We start from the raw sequence: 12,091 nt of genomic DNA on the forward strand, positions 1-12,091 counted from the left end.
AAAAAAAAAAAGAAAAAAATATGATAAAATAAATTTCAGCTTTCAGATGATGGCAGCAAACCATGTTCCTTCAAATACACAAGTAAGAAATTTCAGCCAACAATTCCTTTACTTCTGTCTTTAGAAGGAGCTACTATATATGCATTTCACAAATATATACATGGATTATGTATTTAGTACAGGTCCTCAAATGTGGACAGCTTGTTGCCTCAGGTGGAACAATCTCTACAATCAATCAGTTTCCTCCAGTTTTGACCAGGATCTGTGGCCATGACATCATGATAATCAGAGGTACAAGAAGAATATATAGCCTTCAGCTTTTGGGGCAGTTTCCAAGCTTATTCAACAACTGTACAGACACCAAATACAAAATAATTCTCTGTATGTAAGAACTCCAGTAATTTTCCACTTCTTTCATACACTTGTACAACCTAGTAACACAGTAAACTGCATCCAACATACTGTTTTAGGTGCTGTGGTGCTCACAACATAGACAGAAGTCCATCTGAAAGGTCAGAGAGCCAACACATCAGTCTTTGACAACAAAAACATTGTTAAAGGTACTTACTCTGGGTCATTCCCATTACACTTTATTTTCTAGGCAACAGACAAAAATGTACTGAAAATACTGCTAATCCCAGAAAACCAAAATAATATAAATAAATAGATAGAGAGTGCAGGATACAACATTTTCCAGGAGCATGAAACACACACACACTTCTGTGGGGCTTACTGGATTTGGATGGTCCCCCAAAGGGACACAGATATACCAACAGGAGCTCCATACATGAAGTTCAAAAGCACAGGGTCTTCTGGCTTTCACCATAAAACTTTTTGTTTCACAAATGCAATCAGACCTGGTGGCACTCTCTCCTTAAGAGATACCAGAACAAAATCCAAGAAATTTGGGAACTGCTATATTCTGAATAATTACAGTATGTTTTACGTAACATGTTTATTATAAACTAAATGTCCAAAAATCTACCAAGAAAGGTTGTTTTAAAAATTGCAGTACTATATGACTATTAAATCAAAGGCTTCACCTCTTTCAAACAGGGGCAAATATCTGACACAGAAGAAGGCAAGCAAAAAAAAGCTGGAAAATGTAATCAAATGATGAAAACCCAAGGAATGCCAGAAAGGTCAGTTTAACTGACCCTTTTGTACATAAGGGGCACAACGTGGAAAAAAGCAAAGGCTCAGTATGAAGAATGGCCAGAGAGTATATGGAGCAGAATAGAGACAACTGATGAAAGTGTTGAAACAGCCAAAAAAAGAGGCAGAGACATGCATGCCACTGACTGCTTGAAATTCATGTATCAAGAAGCAGAAGAAAAGAGTTTATATTGGGACTGTGGTGAATTCCTCCGATATTTATCTTCCTGCACTTCCAGCAAGCTTCAAATCAGGGCTATGGACAAATTTTTAGGAAAATCCCTTTTATATGTTACACTTAGGGACATAGTAAGTCTCTTAACTTCAGTATGCTTTGCTTCACACACTCAGCTTTGACAAAAGCTTCAGTCCATATTTTTTCTTTTCTCTGCTGAGGTGGCAAAGCTACTTGAAATTATCTCAATTTTTCAGAATTTATAATAGAATACTACATAAAACTACTGGTCCCAAAATAAACCATCTTAGGTCAGGAACGGAGCCCCTGAATTCCTTTTATTAAAATCATCTGTCTGGCAGTGAACAGACACTGAAATTGCTTGTACATGCAGCTGATGTTCCGAGGACCACTGGTATGTTACATCATATGCCAGCCTCATTCCAACCACTGAGTATGGGTAATAAATGACAGATTCCAGGAGAATATTCAACTCTGCACCAGAAATACGAGGGTCACTTATGTTCCTCTTTTGTTATGATCTCAGGCAATGCAAACCTAGCAAACACATTCCCATGCCATAGAATTTTCTCATAATATACCACTAAATTGCTTAGTCTGCTGTCATTTCATAGGCAAGCCAAAGACTCAGGGCTCACTGGAGTTGCTCTCAAAGTCCTGAAATAATTAGAACTGATTTCATTTTTCCACATAGTGAAATTGTGCTGTTTAATCAATAAAAAAGTTTTCTTAAGAGGCATCGATATTTTACTGTCAGATTTTCTGACATGTTCTTCTCCTGATGCGGTTTTGTTACAGATGGCTTTGACGTGCCTGACAACATTAATAAAGATGTGACACAAGTGTATGTTATCAAACAAACACAAATAGGAACAGGTGCCAAAGGATTCTATATTTCGGCACTCTCTGCCTGGACATTGAGCATAACTGTAGCGCAGAAAATAGTTAGCAGCAGTTCTTTGAACACACAGCTCTCCACGAAAAGATTTGTAGAGGAAAAATAGTAATTAGCCTTCGTGAGTACGAATGATGTTCTCTGGTCTACTTCCTGAAAAAAAAAAATCCAAAAACAAACAAAACAAACCCTGAGGAGTAACAAATACATCAAAGAAATACGTGGGCTTTGAGAGAGGTAGGTGCCTGCCGCATCTTCCTCCCGCATTGCGGAAACCATCACGACAAAGGAGCGAATGGACAGGGTGTCTGTGGAACCACAGACCATGCCTACAGAGCGACCGGCAGCACAACCACAGGCAGCTGAAATGCTGCATCAAGATTTGTGTCTCAATTTGCTCTTTCCTACCAATCCTTCCCCATTAAGAGAAAGCCCTTTATAGAAAGGTGGGGATTTATGACAGGGGATTTATGACAGGGCACATTACACTATTTCAGCAAATACCTGACTAACTTATCAGGTACTGCCATGCCAAAGGAAGAGGTATCAAGGATAGAAACCAATTTATTTTCAGAGAAGAACTGGCTACATACCACAGAATCCAGGATCTTGCATGTCTGCCCAAGAACCACCAGTTTCTTTCACCGACATTAAGCCAAGCTAAGAAATCCCATTTTACCCCACACTTTCATGGAGCTGCCCTCAGACTTCGGCAACCATTTTGTTATCTTCCTTTCTCTCCTGCCAGATAGGTGGCAGAGAGGAGCAGTTCTGCAACAGCAAAAATCAGAAGACGTAGATCATTTACAAGCCCTGTAACCTCAGATTTAGTGAGATTAGGTGTGATTGCAGAGGAGTAGTCATTTTGTCCTGATCCTCTACAAAAAGACAGGCATCACAACACATGCATAAGAAGTTTTATTGTTTTTTTTAAATCAGAAAACAAATGATACTGAAAAGAAGCTACACATCTATATATTTTCTCCGCATTATCAAAAATTCCAGTTACTTAATCTTCACGGAATATGTCCCAAAAGTTCTATTTCCCTTTGCTATCCTCCTACTTCTGATGCCCCTTAACCTAACTTCACATCACAAGCATGCTACTAGCACTAATCCTCTACTACGCCCTTACCCCACTGCTCCCTTATCTCAACCACCAATTTTGGGAGGGCTACTTTAAGAAGCAGGTCATTCAAGGACTTCTTTCAAATGCAGTCATTTTCAACAGTACAGAGATTAAACAGAAGTTGCATTATGCCTCAGTAATAATTCATTGTCTTCCATATCTAACAGGATTGTTATGCTGCTTGCCATAGCTCTTGTCACTAGAGTTCACTCCATTTTGCTGCTCTGTTGCAGAACAGACCGCTACACTGTAGTGGAAAAGTGTATTGAGACACACAAAGCTAGTAAATACATTATGTTTTTCAACTTACGCTCATTTTTGATGAGTTAAAGCTTCCCCAAAAATCACACCTGGATCAAACATAGTTTCATTAGCATTTCCAGATGCTAACAGTAGTATGCTTTATGAAATACGGCACTTTAAGATGCCCTAAGTCACTCATTAGGCTTTCCTTATAGATCAATGGTCAAAATTTCCCTTTTTTTTATTTTGTAGAAGAAAGCTCTGAACTTTTCCTAAAGGAACAAAACCTGAAAGCATAAAAGTCAGACCTTCTCGCTTCAGATTTTATGGCTCATCAAGTACACAAATTATAAAGCTTTCGGACATTTCCTGGGCTTACATTAAAATCTGTGGTGAGACTTCAGAGTGGACCAATTTATTTGATGTGTTTCCCTCAAAGCTTTTATGACACCATAAACATTTCTGACTCCATGACAAATACTTTATAATGTATTAAGCAGCCTCATTTAAACTGTTCTAAATGTTATACCAATGGCAATGTATTTCGAAAGAGAGCAGTCACTTGAAAATGGAAAAACCTCAAGGTATAGTTTGCGCCACTGCAATTTATGATTTACGTTCAGGCACTTCAAATAAAGTTCAATGGCACAAACACCCAAAAAGCACAAAGTAGGCATATTCTTCAGAAGAACATCATGCTGTACCTATTTCACATAAGAGCATCAACACCATTGAAGTTGGCTCCCCAGAAAAACTTCCCATTGAATCAAATATATAGTTGAATAATTCATACTAATTAATAATAATTTAATTGCATTTTTAAAATGCTTCTAATCTGCAGTTCACCTTCATTGGCTTCAATCTACTGAGAAGCCTCGCCATCCCTCTTTACACAGGAACAAATTATGATAATTCTCTTCACTATAAAAAAAAAGCATTACACCACGAGAAGCTCTGCAGGTCACCAAACCCAAGATGCATGCACTCCCTGTGAAGAAAAGCAGCATATTCTGACTGATACTTAATAATGAAAACTTACAAATTGCTTTCTGTATTGAAGGCACAGGAAGACTTCAACTCATGAGGCAATAAAAATACAAATACTTTGACAGGATTCATTACTCACGAAATTATTAGCTGTTCAGGCATGCTTTTGATAACAGAGTTCAAATCCTAGAACATAAAACTGGCTCTGATGATTTTATGAATCCAGTAAAAATTATTGCTGCATGGCTGTAAAAACTGGGATAAACAGAAGCTTAAAAGGAGGTGATTTGTATATATTTGCTTTTTATGTTTTAGCATAGATTGCAAACAGAAGACAAAACCTTTGAGAAATCAAAAACCAGAGCATTTAATTGTGGGGGAGGGGGTGTGGGAGTATTTGCTGGGGCTTTTCTTAATTGCTATTTTTTTGTCACACCATCCTTCCAACCATTTAAGCTTTCCTTTGACTTGAAGGCATCCAACTTTGGAAAAAGGCAGTTTTATCAGTTGGAAATTGTTATAAAGATTCTAGAATTTTAACACAAGCGCTGTATAAACAGCTCATAAATAAATTATAGTATTGTCCAAGACTAAATTATGAATACGGCAGAAAGCATTAAATTACAAAAACACTTTTATAGGACTTTGCTTTCTCACAGTACTACTCTTTTTCATCTGTGACTCTTGGCCTTAAAAGATCAAGATCAGACATCTGACCTGATCCCTAAGTGTCCCAATTTCTCTGTGAAAATTTTCTTTCACTTATAAAAATGCACTTCTCACCTTAAATACTTCAGCATATGCTATGTGAATGTCTGCCCTAAAAACCACCTTACATGGTTACTGCCTCCACACACCGCCAGCAACTAGAAAGTACTCTAAGCCCCCTGCTTCATAAAGTCATTGGATATCCAAATCACAAATTTCAAATTCCCAGCTGTCACAGCCTAACTATGCCTTCTGCATTTCAGCTTAGTCATGATATATGACATTATCGTTCTCTCGCACTTCGCGTCTTCCTTCAGCACTAACCAAACAACCTATTTAGTATTTCTTTTGACCACGTTTACCACAGCTGCAATTAGTTCATGTAAACAGTCATCACTAACACACTCTTGTAAAAAGCAATTTTGTTTACTTCTTGTTTATGTATTTCTCTCTGTATTTAGTCTGCTTTTTCCACTCAGTAACAGGGAATTTTTTGTGTAATAGCCGGGGGGAAAAAAGGACAAAAAAAAGTGACGTATCATTTTCATGTAACAGCTCATCACCTATTTAGAACTCTAGAATGATCGAACACATTTTAAAGATTGCACCATGTGACTAAAAAATTGTACACTTGAATGAAAAGAGACTTTTCCCACAACAACTTTTTCCAAGGAACCAAAAAGAAGTGTACTGGTGGTGGATTACCTGAAAGCCTGGAAACTACAACAGTGAAAAAGGAAGAAGTCGTAAATACCAGCAACATTACTACCAGGTAGAAGAGGGCAGCTGTGGCAGGACATTATGGAAGTGCTTGCTTGAGGTATTTTCCTGAAAGGTGAGAGAGAGCTCCAGTGCTCCTTCCCTGGAATCAATCCAATTCGCAACTTTGGACTGTCTATGTCACACATTAAGCGTTAATGCAGGTTATTTATATGCTCTCATAGACTAAGATAAGCTAAGGAAATTCAATTTACCCAATCATATAGCTTGCCTACTGTAAAACCAACATATGAGGAAACATGAAGCCCAAAACTAGAGTCACTTCAAACATCTGAGCAGCTGTGAAGTCCTATAAATTAGCAGTCTGGACCTTCAGTGACAAATAAGGTATTGGCTAGAATCCATAGACGTTATTTATGAAAAAAATAGTTTTAATTAAAACTGAAAATATTGTAGTTTTATGGCATATTGTCTTTTTAATTTCTCTAATAAACTGTGTGTCTGTGTGTGTGAGAACACCAGCATACTCATGCAAGCCATAGTGGCTGTTCTGATTTGGGTTTAAGCCTCCTTCTTAAGAAGGACATATTCTGTCCACGAGGAGTAAGCAGTATGTCTACATGAATTTATAGGCAGGTTTAATTTATTTAAAAAAAAACCCAAAAAAAAAAAAAAAACAAAAAAACAAAACAAAACAACCAAAAAAACCCACTAATAAGCCAGAGAGGAGTCATTATTTGCAATTCTTCTGAGGTTACTTTCTTGTTAGAAGAGCTTACCACTAAATTACTATGTAAAAATAAAACACTTTGATAGCTACAAACAAACATGTAAACTTATTTACATCTACATGTTTCTGAAAATCAGCATTTCGTGTATCAAGTGGAAAAATTAAATACAAACACCTGCAATTAATCAGGGAAACTTACAATCCAGGGGTGACCCAGTTACAAGGCTGGAGACCATAATAAGTCCCACTTGATGACTGTCAAAAACTAGATGCATGACCTCACATGGTTTGCATAATTTATCTGCAATTCAATTTACCCAACTTGAATTAGGGAAATCTAACTTACCTGGATTGCAGTTTGTCATCAAAATAGAATGTATCCTAGAAATGCATGTTACCACACAGATATTCATACACAGTATTTTAAATCTTCACAACCAAGTGCTCTCCATTGGAACGTACAGGGTCTTTGCCATGTATTACTTGTTTGATGAATGTTTCAATCTTCTAGAAGAAAAAGGGACCCATTTGCTTGACTTACTACCTGCTAAGAACATTAATACATAGCTTCAAATCTAATAAATGAATAAGCAGGGGACAAATGGATTTTGCAAGTTTATTGCATGGTAGTTACATTACTTCTCAACTGGCCAATCTGTAATGATATTTTTGAAAAAAGATTACTTAACATGAATAGCATTTCCTTTAAATAATTAGGTAGCTTACACACATGTAGCTTTGAAACTTATCAAGGAAATTAAGCTGGGAGCACTCACAAGATCAAGCCACTCATTCATGAGTAGTCTCTATAAACAAGGATTTGCCAGTCTACCAAAATAATTTTCCTACTCTGAAATTAACGCCAACAAAATTGGTAATACCGTTCAATGGAAATTACAGACCTTGTATGTTATAAGCAGAGAGGTGTTATCACCAGCTGGTGCAAGTCTACCCTGTTCTTAAGACCAAAGAAACTACATCAATGTACAGCTGCTGAAAATTTGTCCCGGTGTCTGTCTTTAGCACTGATTACACCATGGAGCCAATTTTAAAGCTCTCACTGACTGCAGCGAGACCAATGCCTACAGGACACAAGACAAACTGTAAGTAAGCCATCCTAGAATTAGCACACTTTTCCTCCCCCCATTCATTACAAGTTTAAAGTTAGTTATTCAAAATCATAACCTGTGAGGAAGTCAACAGTGCAGCAGATTTTAAAACTTCTTAGATTTCTTTTATGTACTCCCTGAAATTCTATTTAGTAACAGTGATTTCTCAGGCCAAGTCTAGTTACTGTAATCATGCAAATAACCCCAGTAAAGCCCACAGGAAAAGCAGCACCATCAGGAAAACATGATTTGGCCCACAGTTTTCCTCCAACAGAATGAAGTTTCAAAGTTACTTTTGCACTGCTTTCTTCCTCTCTGAGAACTATAATTACACCAGTGTTAAAAATCTCTTTGCATTTCCTCTATCACCATTATGTAATTTTTCCTTCATGGGTACGATGTGGTGCAACACTCGTCTGAGCAATCCTCACTTGCACACTTAGCCCAGGGGCAGTCAAAATGACTAGCACATAGCAGAAAGAAATAATTGCTTGCAAAAGGATTTTGCAGGAGGGGTACTCAGCTGTTTCTTAAACCACCATCCTGTAAAACTGCAGACAACAGAGAGAAAATACAGTTGTTTTACAGAAGACATCTTTAATCAAGGCAAATTTCTCTACATGATTCTAAGTGTGTGGATTCTTTCAAATAGCAAATAAACACATTTCTGACTACAAGTACACTGAACATAACAGGGCAGTTTTCAAAAGTATCTCCATGGATCTTGCCAAGTGGTATACATTGTAGCTATCTATAGGTATTTTCCTTTACATTCACAAGAGATTTACAGCCGCTTGCATTCTGTGAGCATTGCATGCAACAATGATTTTTAATATCAACTGAATTAACTTTTAACTGCAAGGAATAAAAACTCAAAACTCCCGCTTCAGGAGGCTACCAATAAGCATGTAAATAGAGCTAATCATTCAAATTGGTTATCACAATAAAAAAAAATAAAAATTTAAGATGTTCCTTAAGCTACTCCACTGTAAGATACTTCACTATACAAAAAGCATATTCTTCAACATAAGCATGCCTACATATTATAAGATTTACCAATAGCACAAAATAATCTATCTAGTTTGCTCCAAGCAACTTTTTAAAAGCACTTAAAAAAAAAAAAATAGCATCCTAGACACCATGAAACTCTTCAGCTTAAAATAAGCTAATCAATCCCCTTTCTGCACAGCTGCATTTTCTTTCATTAATGTAATATAAATATTTGAGGGATTTACATTTTTTACCTTTGCATTTTTCCTTTTCCAGTATCCATAACCAATCATCGCTCTGCTCTTCCATTATGCTTCGTATATTGCAGAGTGAGAAGCATCTTCATTAAATAGTATTAAAAATAGAACACACCCGATCTCCCCACCGGAGCATGCTCTGACAGTGCTGATACCACAGCTCTCAAGGTAACCATGCCCAGCTGGGAACTGAGAGGCAAAGTCAGTGCGAGATTAGCAATTTGCAAGCCCAATTGTGCACACAAACTTGCCTCGATCCGTGACGAAGACTACTAAAACAAAATCAGCGTGCAGTTAAATTATGCGACTGAAAAAGTTGCAGATCAGTTTACAGTATGGTTTTGGTTTGGTTGGTTTTTTTACCCCCTCCCCATCACCCTCAGCTTCGATTGCCTTGTACTTGCCTAAAATGTGCATATGCCATTTAGAAGAACGCGCACCGGGCATGCATCTGGCTCAGCATTGCAATGGCAGAGAAGTCAAACAGGTGATGCACAGAACACTTGTGTCGCTCTCTAATGCTTTTGTTTCCCCTCCCGGCACATTTACAGCGATGTCACACGGCGGCGGGATGAGTTTTAAGCAAAACCGCACACACCTGGAAGCGCAGAGACACACCTAGTACGTAAAAATGCACCCGGAATCGGAGCGTGTTCCCCCCGCTGGCTGACGCGGTGAATGAAGGCAAAATAAATAACAGCAATTAAACAAGGCTGCGCAATGGCTGCGCTAGATGAGCACGTCGGGGTTAGATTTACAAGCGATATCGTTTGAGACGCACAGACAAGTAGGCAGAATACACCAAGCGGAGTAACATGAACTGCTTTTTGTGAAAACGGGACACCTAACAGGCTGAAACACCTGGACTGTAATCCTCCTCCACTGCATGCAAAAAGAGATGCCAAGGAAGCACCAAGTAAATCTGTTGCCCTCACATCGCCACCCTTAAGAACAATGCCAGTCCAAGCAGCCCAGGTTTGCCCTCCAGCAAACACGGCTTTGAAAGCGGATCCCGCGATGCTGTTCACAAATCAGCGAGTAAAAGTTCAGATTTTCTTAAGAGTCTGATCCATTTTAGCTAAAATGACGGCTAGGAGGAGGGCGACCTCCCCCCGCAGACCCTCCCCTCCCTGGCGCTCGTCTCCCCTGACCCAGACCGGCTCCCGACCACCTCACCTCCGAGCCCGAGCCGCCTCTGCTCCCTCCGGCAGCGCCTCTGGCGATCACCGCCGCGCGGCCGAAACTTTGGGAAGCCGCCGCCCTCCGCGGGGCAGGCGGCCCCGCGACCACGCCGAGCCCTTCCCGCCCTACCTGGCTGTCACCACCGCTACGCTGCCGCTCCGCAGTCCCGTGCGAGGCGCCGGCTCCAGCACCGATAGCATCCTGCCCCGCCGCACTACGAGCGACACCCTGTTTTCCTTTTCTTTTCCCTCCCCCTCTAGTAAATACCACATCTTAGAGCCGGAATCCTGCAGCCGCTATTAATAATTGCCCATCGCACGCAATAAAGGCAAGCCCCCGTTCCATACACAGCTCCTGTTTCTCTCCACTCCACATGCTCCAGCCGCCCTGACCTCAAAAATTAAAAGATCGCGGGGGGGGGGGGGGGAGAGTGGAGGGGGATGGGGCGAATGACTCCAACGAAATGACAGAAAACACATGCTGGAAGAAAAAAAAATAGACAAGAAAAAAATCGCGACAACAAAGAACATCACGCCACACAAATGTCGACAGATTCTGCTTTGGCTTCCTTGGGTTTTGTTTTTGGTTTTTTTTCGTTCCTTTCCTTTTTTTTTTTTTTTTTTTTTTTTTTTTTTTTTTTTCCTTGCCTGCAAACGGGATCTGCCCCCAGCGTCTTGGCGGCTCGGGCTATTTTTGTTTGTTTGGTATTTTTGGTTGGCCGGTTTGTTTATTTTGCTGCGGATACGCTGCTGTTACAGTACAGTGACTGTCTTCCTGAAATACATGGTCTCTTCCTCCGCCTCCGCCGCGGGAGGAGATCCGCCGCCGCGCCGCGCTGCTGGCCGGGCGCGGTGGCCGCGGCGGCACCGCCCGACCCGCCGGCCGCCTCCTGTCCGGGCCCGGTCCGCCGCTCCGCCCGCCTCTGCCCGTCCGCTCCTGGCGCCTGCCTGGATCCCCTTCTGGCTCGCTCCTCTCTCCCTGTCCTCCGTCCTTTATCTGCCGCGCTCCCGGGCTGTACTGTCTGTCTGCGAGTCTCTACCTCTGCCTTTCTCTCTCTCCCCGCCCACGCAGCGTGGTGCGCCCCGGACCGCAGGCAGCGCCGCGCTCCGGCTCCGCCGCTCGCCGGCTCCGCGCTCGCTGCGCTCAGCGCCGCTGCCCCGGCTGCCGCACAGGACCCGCTGGCCCCGGCGCCATTGCGCTGCCCGCCCTCACCCCACCCAGCCCCGCACACGGCCCGAGATGCCCGCCCGTCTGTCTGTGCGTGGGGTCGCTCTGTCTGTGTCTGTCTGTCCGCCCGCCCGTGCGCCGGTGGCTTCCCGCACGCCGACCCCTCCAGTCACGTTGTTCCCCCCTCAAGCCCTCCCCGTCAGCCCATCCTCAGCCAGGAGCACGGAGACAAAGCACCCGAGCGGGGCTAATAAGGAGAAAGCTCGTTAATCCCCTCCAATTCCTTGTTATTTGCTCCCACCCACTCCCTGTCGCCCCCGACACACGACCCCCAAGAAAAATAAAGAGGGAAGGAAATGGGCCTTGACTCCAGAGGACATCTGTAAATGAAAGGTCTAGGGAGGGTGGTTTTAATTATTATTTTTGCTGGTGAAACCTGACAGCCTTCAGGCTGATCAGCCGAGCTGCTGAAAGGGGTAAAAAAAAAAAAAACACAAAAAAAAAAAAAAAAGACTGCAGCAGATTTTGGGTGGTAGCAGATGAGCCACTAAAAATGGGGCACATGATCCCCTTCCTCCTCCCCTGCCCAGCATGTCTCTATCTAGGATCTGGCTTGATGATGT

At 41.5% G+C, this 12,091-nt stretch overlaps 1 protein-coding gene across 1 annotated transcript in view; it reads left to right on the plus strand.

The window, feature by feature from the left end:
• Nucleotides 1-11,768, plus strand: part of LOC121337691 (transcription initiation factor TFIID subunit 4-like) — a 36,172-nt gene extending 24,404 nt beyond the window's left edge. Inside the window, exon 2 of the mRNA XM_041407950.1 lies at nt 10,944-11,768. Coding sequence (XP_041263884.1) covers nt 10,944-11,719 — 776 coding nt within the window. The 3' untranslated portion in view covers nt 11,720-11,768. The remainder of the gene's footprint in view (nt 1-10,943) is intronic.
• The last annotated feature ends 323 nt before the right edge of the window (nt 11,769-12,091 follow it).

Source organism: Onychostruthus taczanowskii, unplaced genomic scaffold, assembly GCF_017590055.1.
Source record: "Onychostruthus taczanowskii isolate IOZ18803 unplaced genomic scaffold, ASM1759005v1 scaffold28, whole genome shotgun sequence".
Taxonomy (NCBI): Eukaryota; Metazoa; Chordata; class Aves; order Passeriformes; family Passeridae; genus Onychostruthus; species Onychostruthus taczanowskii.